At 45.3% G+C, this 17,899-nt stretch overlaps 2 protein-coding genes across 2 annotated transcripts in view; both read right to left on the bottom strand.

The window, feature by feature from the left end:
- The window catches only part of CRK (ARP2/3 complex 16 kDa subunit (p16-Arc)), a 71,511-nt gene that overhangs the window by 21,966 nt on the left and 31,646 nt on the right, over nt 1-17,899 (bottom strand). The gene's annotated exons all lie outside the window — the stretch shown is intronic.
- On the bottom strand, nt 783-3,975 carry LOC147419571 (uncharacterized). Its single transcript, XM_086505517.1, has 5 exons — nt 3,066-3,975; nt 2,364-2,971; nt 1,896-2,262; nt 1,554-1,715; nt 783-1,410 (listed from the first exon to the last, which is right to left on the bottom strand). Exons 1-5 carry the CDS (start codon nt 3,945-3,947, stop codon nt 925-927), a joined length of 2,505 nt encoding a protein of 834 aa, XP_086361643.1. The 5' UTR covers nt 3,948-3,975; the 3' UTR covers nt 783-924.

Raw genomic sequence — 17,899 nt, forward strand, 5'->3', positions numbered from 1 at the left:
ACCGGAGGATATGCATCTATGCTAAGTGACTGGGCATGCACGGTCTACGAATAGACTCACAAATCACTGCTATTCTAAACTGATCGGACTGACTGAACCCTGCTGTGGTGTAGCTTGTCCACGGACACATAGGGTTGGGATGTGTCACGTGACATCCCCTCCTTTTTAAAGTGAGGTACTGGTACCGAACTGTATGGCGTCGAGGGAGATCGCCAACAGCATCCAGAATCCTGGAAGGGACTCTTCGCCGGCCCACTCTGATGTGTGGGTCGAGCGGTACTTGAACTTCATAAAGGTTTGCAACGCTTGCTTCTTTGGGCCGAAAGCGACTCAAAGTCTTCTGAATCTCCTTTCTTGCTTCAACTTCGTCTAGAATCGTGCTTCTTCCATCTTCAAGAATCTCCATGGCTGAAAATTCCTGAAACCATCTCCAACACAAAACCATGAACATACCCATTCCATGTAAAGTGAAGGAAAAAAATCGTGTCTTCTCTAAAGACTGTGCATGCAATCATAGTTGACACGTACGGTCACGTACGATGATGGTTACACGTACGAAGACGTGCGGTACTAATCGAACTAAAAGAAATTAGACGTACGTTGACGTAACGTACGATGCAAAAAAATAAATCATATATTTTTCAGAGCTTTTACTCTATTATGAGTAACTACTTAGTATTAAGTACATACAACTCAAAGGAGATGTCTTACAAGTAAGAACATTAAAGATTTGGCCATGGACATTGGAAACGGCAATGTTCGAAAAAAAATGATCATGATTGCATTTGATTTCATAATTCATTACATAAGTAGAGAGTCGAGGCTCGAGAGATACAAGTGACAAAAAGTAGTACAAAAAAGTAGTGACACAACTCATAGTCTCATGGCCCATGGGTACAAACTTTAAAGCATAAAGAGAGAGTTCTAAGTGCTCATATCGCTCTCATCACCGGAGTTGTGGTCCGAGCTTGAGCTAGAGGTAGTTGCATCATCCTCATCACTACTTGCATCAGATGCACTAGATGCAAGACCATAATCTCCCTCACTAAGGATGTTGCCCTCATCATCAAACTCTGGCTCTCTAGGATCCGCAGGTCTAGAAATGGACACATTCTCCAAAGTGGTGTCCGCCATAGTAGATCCGCTACCCGAGCCTCGCCGCACATAGGTCCTGGGTGTCCGTGCCGACGCTCTTCCACTCCCATGAGCAACCGAAGTGGAAGCTCCTCTACCTGTAGTTGCCAAAGCTCGCACAACCACCTTCTTGCGGGACCGTGTGCGAGAGACACGGCGATCAATCTCCTCCAACTCCAAGTAGAGGTCTCGAAATATTTGCTCCTCCTCTGGATCGCGATCTTTGTTGAGACTCTTAAGAGTCTCAATGGAGAGCTTGCATTCATCTACATTCACCTATTTGTCATTTACAACATGCAAGAAGATTAATGGAGTTAGCAATTTGGTATGCCAAAAATATGAGCACATGATACATCATACATATTACATCATACATGTGAAAGCATAAATAAAGAGTATGATGTAGCCAACTCAATTACCTGCCTAGCCATTGGCATCTCGTACATGGACCTCAACATGCGTAAATTGGAGCGACAATAGATAAGCCGCTCCAATTGCTTCGTAGAAAGCTTGTTGCGGATCTTGGTGTGTATAAGAGAATACGCCGACCAATTCCGCTCACATGCACCCGATGAGCAATCCTAGAGCACATAGATGATAGAAGAGAGGCATGAGATTTGAATTGTGGGAATTTTCAATTGAGAGGTGACTTATGTGACATGTCACATGAATGATGAATGTCAAATGATGACATGATTGAAATTATAAATTTATAATTTATGGTATGGTATTATGTATAATTATTAATATATATGATATACCTGTCCAAGAACCCTCAATGCCACCCTTTGAAGGTGAGGCAATTGATAGCCAAAACATTCCCACCAAAAAAGAGGCTTCACTAACGAATCCCTCTTCCAACACACCGAGGAAGCGAATGCCGTGCCTCTTTGGTCTCCATAGTTGATGAGCTCTTGGAGAAACTCTCCATGGTGTTCTTCATTGAGTATCTTTGGAAGGTACTTGTCGCGCTCCTCTTGAAGTGCTTGATCCGCAAAGATTGATGGCTTTTTGAAAGCCGGATGCAAGAGGGCGGCAAAGCCATGGATTGGTCGCCTCATCCAATCCCACCGCTTTTTAACAAGGAAGAGAATGTCATCTCTCTTTGGAGAGTCCTCCAACACATCACTACAAAGAGAGAGAGAAAGATAGTTAAGCATGGAAGGGTAGAACCGTAGATAGAAAAAGACAACTTACAATGTACATAAATCATAAGGTGATATGTTTACCGTGAACCATCGGGTGCTCCATCAAGAATGGTGGATCTCTCAATCTCCTTGTAAGCCTCCTCCATGAAGTGGTAAAGGAGACCTATGGTAGACCCTTCCATGTCGGTCATCCGAGGCACCTTATACAATGGCAATACCACCATGACAAGACCCTTGACCTCTTGCCAAAACTCCTCCTTCAAGCAAAGCCGTTGGATGGCCTTTGCATCTTGTTGGGATGATTGGGTCTCTTCTTCAATCCATGCTTTGAACTCATCCGAGACCATTGTCTTTTGCAAGTTGGTTTGCACATCATAGAGGCGCTCAAGGAGGAGCCATATAGCGGCAAAGCGTGTTGCGGAAGGCTTCTTCAACTCCAAGCCGGAGTAAGTGCGATATATCGCAAGTACTCTCACCTTTTTGTTGATGAAGTTGACGATGGAGAGGGCTTGGGATAGAATGTCCTTTACCCAAGGTAGGTCACCAATGTCCTCCAAGAGGAGGTCAATGCAATGTGATGCACATGGAGTCCATACTATGTGTGGATACTCCGCCTCTAGCCTTTTGGCCATGGAAGCACAATTGGAGGCATTGTCAGTGATTACTTGAATGACGTTGCTTGGACCGATCTACATATGGAGAAAGAAGGGAAAGTGAGAAGAGCCAAGGCAAAAGACAAAATTGAAAATAGTAGATACTTGAGAGTGGAATCAAAAATTTTACCTCTTTTATGGCTTGACGAATGTGGCGGTAAATGAAGGCACCCGTGACCTTTTTCCCCCTTGCTCCCGCATCAACCGCTCGCAAGAAGTAGGTGCCAAGAGGGCATGAGACAAGGATATTAATGATTCCCCTCTTCTTGCGGTCACTCCATCCATCGGTGAGAATAGAGCAACCATACTTTACCCATCCGGCACGCACGGGGTCAAGAGACTTGTCGATTCGTGCCCTCTCTTCATCAAGCTTTTTGGTGCGCATGTCATGGTATGACACTCCCGTCCACCCTTCACATGGACCAACCGCGGCAATAGCCTTCACCATGCGTTTCCAACGATCCGTGCGAAGAATATGAAAAGAGAGATTGCACTCAATGATGGAGCGTGCAATCTCTATCTCCGCTTGTCGTTGCCTCTCTTTGAGGAAAGACAATGGACCGGAAGTTCCACCCACCGTTTGTGCAAGAGTAGCTTGCTTTGGAGGCCGCCCACCATGACTTCTTTTGCTCTTCTTTGAGACGATACCACCCTTGGTGGAGGCCATGGTAGCGCCGCCGGATGCAACGGACATTGATGGAGAAGCATCCTCTCCCGAATCGGAGAGATCATGGTCGGGCGGAACCACCTCCTCCGATGCCTTTGCAACCGCCTTGCGCGTCTTCAAGGGGAGATACTTTGCTTTGCACTCTTGGAGAATGTCGTCGGGGATATTCGGACAAGGACCCGCTTCCCCTCCCACCTTGGTCAAGTGGATGATAAGGCGGGTGGAGCTTGAGGTCATGGTCTTCGGGCAATATTTGCAATACCATTTGCAAACATTTTGCTTGTTCTTCACCCTTTCAAAGTAGCAGCAATGCTTGTTGAAGGCTTCATGAAGAGCGGGCGGCATTATGGAGAGCTTGAGGGATGGGGAGTGATGGGAGAACTTTAGAGTAATGGAGAGCTTGAAGGAGATGGATGGAGATGAAGGGAGCTTAAGGAATAATGGAGAGTTTGAAGGAGATGAAGAAAGCTTGAGCCTTGAAGGAACAATGGAGAGCTTGAAGGAGATGAAGAGAGCTTGAAGGAGTAATGGAGAGCTTGAAGACTTGATGGAGTGCCAAAGCTTGAAGCCTTGATGGAGTGCCAAAGCTTGAAGCCTTGGCCCTTGATGAATGGAGAGAGCTTGAGGGAGCTTGAGTAGGGAAGGAGATGAATGAGAGAGCTTGAGGGATATATGGAGAAGAAGAGAGGGTGGGCAACCTTATATAGGTTTTGAGGAGAGAGGGAGAAGAGGGTTAAAGAGAGAGCATGCTTCAAAATTCAAATTCCATGTGCCATGGCCATAGCCCATGTGGCTTTGTGTGTGTGTGTGTGTGTGTGTGGATGTTGGGGGGGGGGGGGGGGGGGGGGGGGGGGTGGGATGGCACATTGGCTTATGATGCCCCAAGGGCCAAGGCTCCAAGGCCCCCAACGTTCAATTTTTAACGTTCAAAAACTGCCAGCACGTGGCGCTACAAAACGGCTGTAAAAACAGTCAAAAAAGTCCGCCAACGGTCACTTTTTTTTGATCGGACGGAACCCGGACGGAACGGACGGGACGGACAAGACGAGACGGAACGGACGGGACGTTCCGTTCGACGGACATGGACAACCCTGCATGCAATGTAGATGAACATAGAGACGGAGTGACAACCCGTTCATCAAACACATGCAAACAATGCGATCGAATCTTTTCTGTTTAATCGAAATCAATCAACTGTGGCAAATCACAATGGAAATGCCAATGCTTGGTGCTCATACTATCATGTGCTCTTTCTACAACTGTGTCATGCCAAGGAAGAGACATGGAATGTGACTTCCTGACATATAAACTTTTCAACTTTTCATGCACAATCCGCATACATTCGTGCTCATCCCTGAGAGAAACGTGCTCAACATACAATATGTCATGCCTAGAAAAAAGGATCACATAACGATGCTGACTAAAATACAAGAAACCTTCACGAATGAAACACTCGAACAATGCGTGCGTATCAATCATGCGAACACATAATACTTCCTGTGAGGGTGCTTTTGACCAAGGCTCGAGAGCCAAGATCGGTTCATCTTGAATGATCAAATCGTCCTGTGGGGGTTCTTTGGACCTCGACTCGAAAGCCAAGATCGGTTCTTCGTGAGTGATCGAATCTACAACGAGGTTAGCTTCGCTAGAAAAAGCATCAACTAACACATCATCCTCGTGAACAATCACATCTTGTTCATGCAATTCATCATGCTTGTCTTTATAATCCAAATCATCATGTAAATCATTATCCTTCAAATCATCATGCTTCTCATAATCATGCAATTCCTGTGTGTCATGCTGTGGAGAAAAAGAGGCTGAGAGAGTCTCCTTATCTCGAATCCTTTCAACCTTGTCTTGCATATTAGCAATGAGAGATGGAGAAGGAGAAGTATCCACTCCATGAAAGACAATAGGAGAATCACTTTTGGCATTGAGAGTTAAAGTGCTAGCCTCCCAATCAACGAGAGGGTTTATTTCACAAAACCATTTCATGCCTAAAATCATATCACATCCTGAGAGAGGAGAAACAACAAATCTTCTCGTGAAGGCAGTCTGTTGAATTACAAACAACACATCAAGGCACTCCTTCGTGATGAGAGCGTCCATACCAGGACAAAAGCCAGAGACCTCAATAGGAGATCTCGGACTAACTTCGAGGCGGGCTCTCTCAACAAGAGAGGGGTTGATCACATCATGCATACTACCTGGGTCAAACAATATGACAAAACGGTGCCTCACGTACGACCATGACATTTAATGAGAGAATCATCAATGGGAGGGTCCTGAAAAACTTTGGGCACACCCGTGTTATCATTCATTGCATTGACAGATGTAGTGGGTGTTGTGGGTTCTTTAGATTCATTCGATTCAAGCTTAGGACATGTTCTTTTTATGTGACCCTTAATGTTACAATGAAAACAACGACCTTCCTTAGAATAAGTGCTTTGTTCTTCCGAAGTGATATAACCTCCTACAATTCCTTGTGCTACCTTTTCATCTGGAGTAAGCTTACGTTTAGCAATTGTGTTAGCCTTACCCTTAGATTCATTGGAAAAAATTTTGATGAGATACTGTCGGAAGATTGGTTCGAAGAGTTATCATTCTTACCATTCTTACCGTTCTGCGGGTTCTGAGAAGTCTGCGAGGTACTTGTGGAAGTCTTGTTCTCCTTAGGCTTTCCTTTGTTGTGCTTCATCTCGTGGGCGAGCGCAATGGCTACCGCTTTGTTGAGATCGATTGGATCAAGTACCTCGACATCATACTTGATATACTCGTCCAATCCGTAAAGAAATGCCTCCTTGCGCTTCGCATCTGATTCGCGTAATTGAGTGCCGAGCTGCAAAACCCGATTAGAGAAAGACATAACCGGCATACCGTTTTGCTTGAGAGCTCGCCTATCGTCCTTCGGTCATACAAGGTACTGAGGTGGCATAAACCGCGCCTTGAGCTTGTCTTGGAAATCAGCCCAACTAAAAGAGAGGGGCGTGAAATCGTCGGCTGCCTCTAGGTGCGCGGCTAGCTGTGCCTCTTGCCATGCCTGGTACCAATTTATGGCATCACCGGCAAGGTACATAGCTGCTGTCAAAACTTTGCTATTGCGTGTTTTCTTAGTTGTCGCAAAATAAGCATTAAATTGATGCAAGCAAGAATGAATAACAGTAGCATCCATCTTACCGTCATACTTACTGAAAGTCAACTTCTCTATGACTGGATTGTGTGAATCCGCATCGTGGCTTGCGCCACTTGACGAACTCCCACGATCTTTGGGTGGTTCGGTCTTTGAGGCTAGGATTTGGGCTATAAATTCTTGATTGCGAAGCTCCCTTTGAGCTTCACGCTCGGCCTCCTTTTCTGCTTTGCGTTCTTTTCGTTCAGCGTGCTCGCGTTCGAGAGCAAGTCGTTGTTCTTCTTGTTTTGCGGCAAGAGCAATGCGCTCACGTTTTTGAGCAAGTTAATAATGTTCTTATTGTGCAACAAGTTTGTCGTTTCTTTCATCACGCTCGCGGTCCTTGGCTTCTTGTGCACGGTTCTTTGTTGCTTGTTCATCTGCTTTGCTTGCGAGTTGTGCCAAGGCAACTCGATTCGTTTCTTGTTATTGTGCCATCATGTCCAACATCGACTTGACCATCATCTCCATAGGAGTGAGTGCAACTCGTGGCGTAGATGACGAAGGGGGAGGGTTGGAAAATCCTCCTGGTGGGGAGAATCCTTCGTCGCCTCTCTCATGCTCATCACCTGAATGCGAAGTATCCATGCCGCTTCCGGTGACGACCATGCACTAGGCTCTTGGGGTCTTAAGCTCGCGAGGAACTTGGGTTCTTGAGGGTCTTGAGGTTCTTGAGGTCCTTGATTCGTGAGAATCCTGGGTTCTTGAGGTTCTTGAGTCTTGAGGGTCTTGGGTTCTTCGAATTCTTGAGGTTTTCTTTCGCTTGCAAATCGCGTTGGAGAAGGATCTTCTCTTCACCCGAGTTCTACTCCTTTCTGCGGGCGCACCCCTTGGCAGCCTTGCACTCACACCAAGGTTGCTTTTTCCCACCTCACGTTGATTGCCCGGCCACTAAGTGCACAGTCCGCTCTCAATGAGTGAAAAGAGACACAAGGGGAGGCTGGACAAGCCCTTCTTTCTTGGGATTCCTGTCACTCTTCAACAAAACACGATTAGGAATCGCCATGCCAAAGTAAACTTGGGTTCGTGCGATCGCAACAAGCAAAAAATTCTTGTGGTTCTTGTGGTTCTTTCCTTGAGTAATGCAAAACACTTCCAAAGCTTTGATACCAATGTTAGGTGCAACAGAATGAATGTTGTATTTTCTCAAGATTAGTGATCTTTATTGCTCAAGGTTCCTTTTAGTTCTTAGGGAAAGAGAGAGCTTTCCGTCTTGTAGAGATACTATGATCACGAACAAAGTGAGTGGATATTGTGCGTGCAAGTGAATGAGACTGAGAGAAGGAGAGAGAAGAGATACGACACCCGAGAGGTTGGGACTATGCTGATGACGACGACGGTGATGACGGCGGCGACTTAGGCTGAAATCTGGGATCTTCTTGATGGCTGGAAATGACTGTTTGGGCTGGTTCTATGGCTGAAATTCACTGTCTTTGCCGGGGGTAAATTGAGAATGAAAAACGCTGACCTAAATGGGCATATGGGCTGCGTTTTTCCTTGCTTAAGATCTGCTGCAAAACGCTGATACTGCTGCTGTAAAACGCTGAATGGGGGAGGCCAAAACACTGCAGATCTGCTGCGTTTTGATGGCTGAGAGCTGAAGAGAAAAACGCTGGTTTAATGAGGGTTTTCTGGCGTTAGTTCTTGCTGAAATTGCTGCAGATCTGCCAGCAAGTCATAGCATTAGTGATCTTTGATGGTACTGCTGCCAATGGGTAAAGCGCTGGTTCATAGGCTTGCTTGAAGGGGGAAAACTCCAAGGATGGGCTGATCTGCTGGGGACCAACGCCAGAAGAGGGAACTCCACTGGTGATGGCTGGATCTGGTAAAAACGCCAAGGATGGAAGCGGGATCTGATGGCGATGGTGTTGCGGGGGGGTACTGCTGAGAAGTTGCCTGTGAGCGGGAAGCTCCTGCTATCTCTTCTGCCAGAAAGTGTGAACTTTGGTTTGCGTATATATTAACTTAGCAAAATTGCCCTACCTACTTTTGTTGAAAAGTCACTTAAAAATAATAAGTGAAAATCCCAATAAATAGGAAAATAGGCTAAATGCACTGGAAAATTCCCCTAACTGATGCTAATGGATTCTGATGGGAATTCCGATGATCATGCTGTGTGCAACCGGAGGATATGCATCTATGCTAAGTGACTGGGCATGCACGGTCTACGAATAGACTCACAAATCACTGCTATTGTAAACTGATCGGACTGACTGAACCCTGCTGTGGTGTAGCTTGTCCACGGACACATAGGGTTGGGATGTGTCACGTGACATGAGAAGCGTGATGATTTGAATGATAATGATTTGCATGATGATTTGGATGACAAAGACAAGCATGATGACTTGCATGAAGAAGATGTGATTATTCACCAGGATGATGAGTTAGTGGATGCTTTTCCTAGCGAAGCTAACCCCGTAGATTCGATCAATCACAAAGATCCGATCTTGGCTTTCAAGTGGAGGTCCAAAGAACCCCCACAGGACGATTCGATCATTCAGGACGAACCGATCTTGGCCCTCGAGCCTAGGTCCAAAGAACCATCACAGGAAGTATTGTGCGTTCGCATGATTGATACGCACACATAGTTCGAGTGTTTCATTCGTGAAGCTTTCATGTATTTTAGTCAACATCGTTATGCGATCCCTTTTTCTAGGCATGACATATTGTATGTTGAGCACGTTTCTCTCACGGATGAGCACGAATGTATGCGGATTTTTCATGAAAAACTGAAAAGTATGTATGTCAAGAAGCCGAATTCCATGTCTCTTCCTTGGCATGACACGGTTGTAGAAAGAGCACATGATAGTATGAGCACCAAGCATGGGCATTTCCATTGTGATTTGCCACAGTTGATTGATTTCGATCAAACAGAAAAGATTCGACCTCATTGTTTGCATGTGTTTGATAAACGGGTGGTCACTCCGTCTCTATGTTCATCTACATTGCATGCACAGTCTTTAGAGAAGACAAGATTTTTTTCCTTCACTTTACATGCAATGGGTATGTTCATGGTTTTGTGTTGGAGATGGTTTTAGGAATTTTCAGCCGTGGAGATTCTTGAAGACGAAAGAAGCAGGATACTCGACGAAGTTGACGCAAGACAAGAGATTCAAAAGACTTTGAGTCGCTTTCGGCGCGGCCCAAAGAAGCAAGCGTTGCAGACCTTTATGAAGTTCAAGTATCGCACAACCCACACATCAGAGTGGGCCGGCGAAGAGTCCCTTCCAGGATTCCGGATACTGTTGGTGATCTCCCTCGACGCCATACAGTTCGGTACCAGTACCTCACTTTGAAAAGGAGGGGATGTCACGTGACACATCCCAACCCTATGAGTCCGTGGACAAGCTACACCACAGCAGGGTTCAGTCAGTTCAGTCAAGTCTAGATTAGCAATGATCTGGCACTTTTGTGAGTCTATTCGTAGACCGTGCATGCCCAGTCACTTAGCATAGATGCATATCCTCCGGTTGCACACAGCATGATCATCGGAATTCCCATCAGAATCCATTAGCATCAGTTAGGGGAATTTTCCAGTGCATTTAGCCTATTTTCCTATTTATTGGTTATTTTCACTTATTATTTTTAAGAGACTTTCCAACAAAAGCAAGTAGGGCAATTTTGCTAAGTTAATATATAAGCAAACCCAAGTTAGCACTTTCTGGCAGAAGAGGCAGCAGGAGCTTCCCGCTCAACAGGAAACTTCTCAGCAGTACCCCCCCAGCACCCCCCGCGTTCTTGGATTCCATCCTCACCGGGTCAATTCCCACCATTGGCGTTTCCTTCAAAGCAAGCCATCACCATTCCCCCCCCAGTTACCTGGCGTTTCCTTATCCAACAACCATCGCTAGAAAGCACCTGAACCTGGCGTTTACCTGATCCCAATCAATGTTTTACAGCCTTCACTAACGCTAGGCATCCACAGCAGAACCTCAGCATTTTGTAGCGTTTTTCACAGCAGGGACCTCAGCCTTTGCAGCGTTTTCAGCAGGTGCGAATCAGCATAAAAACGCAGCCTAAAGGATACAGTATCTCAGCGTTTTCATCTTCAGCATGACCCCCAGACAAAGCCGATCATTTTCAGCCATAAGGACAGCAGTAAAGCAAACAAATTCAGCCCTGAAACAGTCCAAGAAATTCAACATATAGAAGATTACAGATTTCAGCCAAAGTCGCCGTCGTCATCACATTCGTCGTCATCGGCATAGTCCCATTGCATCAGTCCATTGCATACGCATTGTACACCTTGTGCAATCAAAGTAGACCACTCTCGCCGACGAGAGTGGGGCCTTCGGAGGAGGGTTTTACAACCTCTCGGGTGTCGTATCTCTTCTCTCTCCTTCTCTCAGTCTCATTCACTTGCACGCACAATATCCACTCACTTTGTTCGTGATCATAGCACTCTCCATAAGACGGAAAGCTCTCTCTTTCCCTAAGAACTAAAAGGAACCTTGAGCAATAAAGATCACTAATCTTGAGAAAATACAACATTCATTCCGCTGCACCTTACATTGAGTCTTGACCAAAAGAAGTATCTCTCTACCCCTTCATGGTGGTAGCAATGCCGTGGTGACCCGTAAAAGATGGACAGTGGCATTCAGTCATAACCTTTCCCCGCAACGGCTGTGTAACGCACAACATAGTCTTTCTCATCAAGTAGCCTTCCCGAAGGGAGTATCCAGCTATTGTCTCCCCATCCCGTATCCGTGTGAAAATAGCTGCAAAATCTGTATCTGTGGCATACTGATCGACCATATCCTCGAAGCTCCTATGATGTATCGCAAAAATAGCCAAAACCAACGGCTTCCGAGACAAAGCATCTACCACCACATTCTTCCGTCCCTGCACATGGACAATCTGGACGTGAAACTGTGACAAGATGTTCGCCCACCGCAGCTGCTTTTCCAAAAGCTGCTTCTGTGGCAAGAAGTAGCGCAAACTCAGATGGTCTGTAAAGACAGTAAAATCCGCTCCGAGTAGGTAATGCCGCCACTGAGTAAGAGCATGGATAACCACCACAAGCTCTTTCTCATAAATCTGTGCTGTCATCTCCGACCTAGAGAACAATCGGCTCTCGTAAGCAATGGCATGGCCTTGTTGCATCAAGACCGCACCCAGACTACGACCATAAGCATCACAAAATACTTCAAATGACTTCTACAAGTCCGGCAAAGTCAAATCTGGTCCTGTAGTCAATTTCTCTCTCAATGTCTGAAAGGCAGTCACCTCTGTGGATCCCCACGAGAAAGGGACTCCTTTCTGTATCAAGATAAGTAAAGGGGAAGCAACCTCTGCAAACTTTCGAATGAACCGTCTGTAGTACGAACGCAGTCCCAAGAAGCTTTCAACTTCATGGACATTCTTCAAATCGGACCAATCACAGATAGTGTCTATCTTGGCCGGATCCATTTGCACTCCTGTTGCTGAGACAAAGTGTCCCCAAAAAAAATGTATCTCTGAAGCATATGATCTATGTGGTCTGCTTCATTCTTGGAGAAAACAATGATATCATCAAAGAAAGTGTCAACAAATAGCCTGTACTCTTGAAAAATCCTGTCCATCATCCGGTTAAATGTCGCAGGAGCATTGGTTAAGCCAAAAGGCATCACCAAAAACTCAAATAACCCAAAAGTCGTCCGAAAGGCTGTCTTGTAGACGTCTCCCAACACGATTCGGATCTGATGATATCCACTCTTCAAGTCAATCCTGCTAAAGCATGAGGATCCCTGTAACGTGTCGAGTATATCATCGATCCTAGGAATTGAAAATATGTTCCTGATGGTGATTTCGTTGAGAGCGCTATAATCGATACACATTCTCCAAGATCCGTCATTCTTCAAATCCAACAACAGTGGAGAGCAATACGGTGAAGTATTATGCTGGACAAGACCCTTTTCCAAGAAGTCTTTCACTGGGTTCATAATCTTTTCATTCTGTACTCGGCTCACACGGTAAGGTGGCTGGTTCGGTGGCGTGCTTCCAGGTATCAGATCAATGGTTTGATCTTCAGGCCCTCTGAAAATCAATCGGCATGAGTGTGGAGAAAAATCTTGGCGTTCTTTTGATCGTGTCAAAACATATTCAACCTTTTTCCATCGTTCAGTTCTCTCCCAAAAGAATGAGTAAGAAACTGAAGTTCATCAAGTACAATCTCTAAGCCCTTCATTTATCAAAGTCGCTTTCTCGGCCCGGTAGTCAAGCACGGCGTAGTTCTTGTGGTACCAACGGATCCTGAGTAGAACGTCACTCGCGTGCCCTGAACACCCCTGTCATTGCAAACGAAGTTTGCCAATGATCGGTGTAATGGCAACATCCCATCCGGGTGCCAATCGAACTACCTCCGCCTGTGGCGTCAGTCTGTCGGGCGTAATTCCAAATCAAGCCACCAATTCCAAGTGAAAAGAAGTTGGCCTTGGCTCCTTCAAAAGAGCTTCCTAATCCTTCACTTTGCCCCAAGAGCGGCAAAATTTGTACTTTCATTCATTAGATTCGGTGCACGTCCCACGCCATGTGGTACCAGTTTTTCTTTTCTATCTGCCTTTTCTGCCACGTTCCTCAGCTGCTCTCGAACTCTCAGGCCTGTCGTCGTCTTTATCATTCTGTTCTTTCTATGCCTTTTTAGGGCACTTCGCGGAGATATGTCCATGTTCCCCGCATCCAAAGCACTTCCCCTCTCTGATGAAGCGAGCTCTCTCCTCAGGAGTAAGCTTGGGTCGTGAATCCTTTTTCTCTGGGTTGCTCTTTTTCTTTCTGCTTTCATTCCGAGAAGTCTGTTCGGCTCGTTGTGTCATGGCCTCATCTGTGGGGTAGGTCAGACTGCCAGAGTGAATGGCAAAGCCCCGCTTCGCATAACTCATCAACTCCTGAATAGAAGCTGACTTCTGTTCCAAGCAGTGATCTCGGATCTCTGTAGGTAGACCCAAGGTAAACCGCTCAATCTATTCTCTGAACGAGATCTTCTTGAAAAAAAGAGCTCCCGAATCTTTCACAGTAAGCATTGATTGTATCTTTCTTGGTCATCCGAAGATGGTTCCAGGCAGCTCGTATATCTCGTTCATATTCTTGCGTCAACCAAGAAGAAATAAAAAGCTTCTTAAATTTCAGCCATTTAACTGGCGCAGTCTTGTTTAAAAGAAGCGTGGACCACCAAGTACGAGCATTTCCCTTAGAGTAAGAGGCAGCTCTCCGAATCTTGGAGTGCTCTCAATAGCGCCCTCCCGCGAAAGCGGTGTCAAACTGTTGTATAAAAGACAAAGCCTTCGAAGCATCTGAGTATCCTGAAAAAGTATCAAACTTGATCTAGTGGCCACCTTCCTTAAACTCTCGAACTTTCTTGCTTTTATCTTTGAGAAAGTCATACTGGTTAGCTTTGTAAAAATTCTTCTTGTTCGCATAAAAGTTTCGGTCATCGGAATCTGAGCTGTTTGTAGACGAGTCCTCAGTAGAACTGTCAGTCTCTGGGCGAGATGTAGCCTTCTTTGCCTTTTTCTTGCCCTTTCCGAAGCTTTGTTTCTTGCTTCACTTTTTACCTTTTCTGTCTTCTTCGCTCGAATCTGAAGAGCTAGAAGAACTGTCAGATGAAGAAGAAGAAGAATTGGGTACTCCTTCAAATCGAACACGCTTCTTTCGTTTCTTTGCCTTGTCAAAAGTCGACTGACGACCCAAATATCCCAGGAAGTCGGTGCTTTTCTTCTGCTTTTCGTCGTGCTTTTTGGCTTTCTTTTGCGCGTCAAAAAGCTGAGCAATCCATGCATCAACCACCTCTTCTAATTCCTTCTCTGAATATTTCTTTTGAGCAGAAGGTTTCTTGAGAGTGGGCGTAGTGGTTTTCTGCCATTGCTCATGCACTTCTTGAAAAGAAGTCTCACTCATATATTTTGCAAATTTTGGGTCCTTCGCAAAATTGAGCATCATCTTCATTGCATCGCCGATCAACTGGCAACGCTCCATCTCTCGCCGCTCCGCCTAAGTAGGCCGAGGCGGGCCATACTCTCTGCCGGAATCTTCGTTGTGATCCCTATCCGCATCTCCAGATGCAAAGGGAGTCGATTGATCCTTGCGTGAAGCCATAGGTGCCGCGGAAAAAAATTTGGGGATCGGATTTCCCGTAGAAGAGAAATCGGCCGTGCTCTAATACCATTGTAACAGACTTGGACACTCCAAGTCAAGAATCAACCGCGACAGCACTAAATAACCACTTCAAAACAATTCACAGATCACAATAGATTTGCATTGGCCCGGCGGAGTTCCGTGCCTAGAGATATTGGCCCCAAAGACTGGCGCCCCTTTGGGTCCTGCTTCTTGCCCCAATCTTGCACTACATCGCGACACGCACCTACTGGTACCCTCTACTTCGCACTTTCAATTGGTATCAGAGCCCTAGGGTTTCAAAACAGCCCTGCGGAGTCTGCTGGACAGCAAGTTAAAGTTGCTCTCCCGCGATCAATTTCGCTTCCATCGCGAAGCCCCTTGCTTCCGGGGTCAAGAGGGTCACCAAACTGTCGAAACAGTCCAAAACAGGTTGTTTTTAGGTCAAAACAGGTCATTTACAGGTTATTACAAGTCAAAACAGCAAAACGCAGGTGCACCAAAGTTGTGGTATCACATGTATTGATGTTTGTCGCGACAAATTGAGTGAAAAGCTGAGTACAGGTGCTTGAAATTACACATTTCAGCTGAAATTTCAGATTTGGATTGTTTCATGTAAAGAAATTGTGGCTCTTTGTATACAAAGTCTTATGGTTGCTACTATTTGCTGAAATTTTCAGCCTATTGCATCTCTCTTGTATACACACTTGTGGTTGAGTTAAGATGGTTGCTTCTTCTTCCGCATCTGACACTAAAAGCTTGATGGAAATCAAACGGTTCGATAGTCAAGGTTTCGATCTTTGGCAAGAACGCATGCAAGGTATCCTTTTCTTAAAGTATTGTGATGATGCACTGGAACAGAAAAAGGCGCCAGGTTTGTCTGACGAAGAGTGGACCACGTTGAATAAGAAGGCTATGGCCTGTATCAAAATGGCTATCAATGATGACATTTTGACGGACATCAAGCGTTTGGACTCTACTTATGCAATATGGCAAAAGCTAAAGGCCAATTATGAGAACACCACGTCTGTGAACCACGTGCATGCGATGCGAAAGTTGGTGAATATGCAGCTTGATGACTCGAAGTCAGCTACTGAGCATTTGAGTGCTTTTACAAGTGTGTTGAGTCACTTGCAGGACAGTGGGCTTCAGCAATTTGATGATAAACTGAAAGCTATTTTCTTGCTTATGACATTGCTACATACTTGGGATGTTAGGTGCAGCGGAATGAATGTTTGTGCTTTGCTCAAGATGAGTGCTCCGAACTGTGCTCAATGTTCCTTTTGTTCTTATGGAAGGTAGAGCCTTCCGTTCTTAATGAGAGAATGCTATGATCACAAACAAAGTGAATGGACACTGTGCGTGCAAGTGTATGAGACTGAGAGATAGAGAGAGAAGAGAGATACGACACCAGAGACGTTGTAAAACCCTCCTCCGAAGGCCCCACTCTCGTCGGCGAGAGTGGTCTACTATTGATTGCACAAAGTGGTACAATGATGATGCATGGAAACTGATGCAACTTGGGACTATGACCGTGACGACGACGACGTCATACGTGAGGGTGGGACTGCTACTCAAGGAAACAACCAATGATAACTCCTTCTGAAATCTGCGACTTAAGCGTGATGTCACTTGTTATCAATGTGGCAGAAAGGGTCACAAGAAACCCGATTGCAGGTATTTTAAGAAAGAGGAGGAAAGGAAGAAGGAAACGCAAGATAAGAAGAAGAAAGATGAGAAGAAAGGGAAAAATCAGCAGGTGATTCCTCCAAGGATTCTAAGAATGCAAATGTATCCTCTAGTGTGGTCATTGAGGAGTTGTGAGACATTGAGGAAATCTTGGTTGCGGCTTCATACCCCTCAGATTTGGTGATAGCTAATGCAGAAGACATGCTTATTTCGAAGAAAGATGTCATTGATGCATTGCTTAGTGCTAATGATGACCTATCTCAGTCTTAGATAGTAGATTCCAGTGCCTCTTTCCATGTGACTCCATCTTTGGAGTGTTTCGCTACATATGTTGCAGGCAATTATGGCAAGGTGTACCTTGGTGATAATTTTGCTTGCAATATTGAGGGAATGGGTACTATACGTTTGGCTCTTAACAATGGTCAAGAGCTTTTATTAAATGATGTCAGGTTTGTGCGGCATTAAGAAAAGTCTACTATCCGTTGGCCAATTCGATGTACATGGTTATACGACCATTTTTGTTAGGGGTTCACATGGAAGTTGCTTAAGGGCTCTATGCTTGTTACAAAAGGGTCAAAAAGAGGTACTTTGTACCATCTTCGATGCAAAGCTTTGTCTTGCAAGTTTCTTGTTGTTGCTGAAATTGCTTCACATACGTAATTGTGGCATAAGAAACTTAGCCATATAAGCCAAAAGGGATTCGGCGGAGTTCCGTGCCTAGAGATATTGGCCCCAAAGACTGGCGCCCCTTTCGGTATTTCTTTTTGTCTTAATCAAAGTTCAAAGTACAAGAGTGCGGGCAGGCGCTCACACTCAGACTCTGCGTCCAGATGCTCTAAGTTGTGAGTGGCCTACCCACTTATTTAAAGAGTACAAGGGTTGCCAAAAGCAGAGCCCCAAAAAGCTTCAAAAGCTGAAAATCAAAAGCTTTTAAAATAAAGCAAAAGCCTTCTGCTTTTCACCATCTCTCTCTTTCTCTCTTGAGAGGGAATAAAGCAAACAAAAGCTCTCTCTCTCTTTCTTCAATTGCATAGCATAAAAAGCATCGCCCAAAAGCTGCGAAAAACTGCCGCAAAAAGCAAGTTGCCACCTCACCATTTTCTTCAGTCTTTTTAGGGTTAGGGTTTCTACAAAATTAGGGTTTCGGGCAGCCACGTCATCACTTTGTGACATACCCCCCTCTTGAAAGCATTGTAAATCGCCCAAACAGAGGCCATAAACCGTCTTAGCAGACACTGATTGTTAGTACCTACGTACTAGGAACACACATCTAGCACATGTACCAATCGACAGTCACATCACATGACATCACAGGACATCACTCGACATCACAGGACATCACATGACATTC

Source organism: Adiantum capillus-veneris, chromosome 29 (genome assembly GCF_014529385.1).
Source record: "Adiantum capillus-veneris isolate H3 chromosome 29, ASM1452938v2, whole genome shotgun sequence".
NCBI classification, from domain to species: domain Eukaryota; kingdom Viridiplantae; phylum Streptophyta; class Polypodiopsida; order Polypodiales; family Pteridaceae; genus Adiantum; species Adiantum capillus-veneris.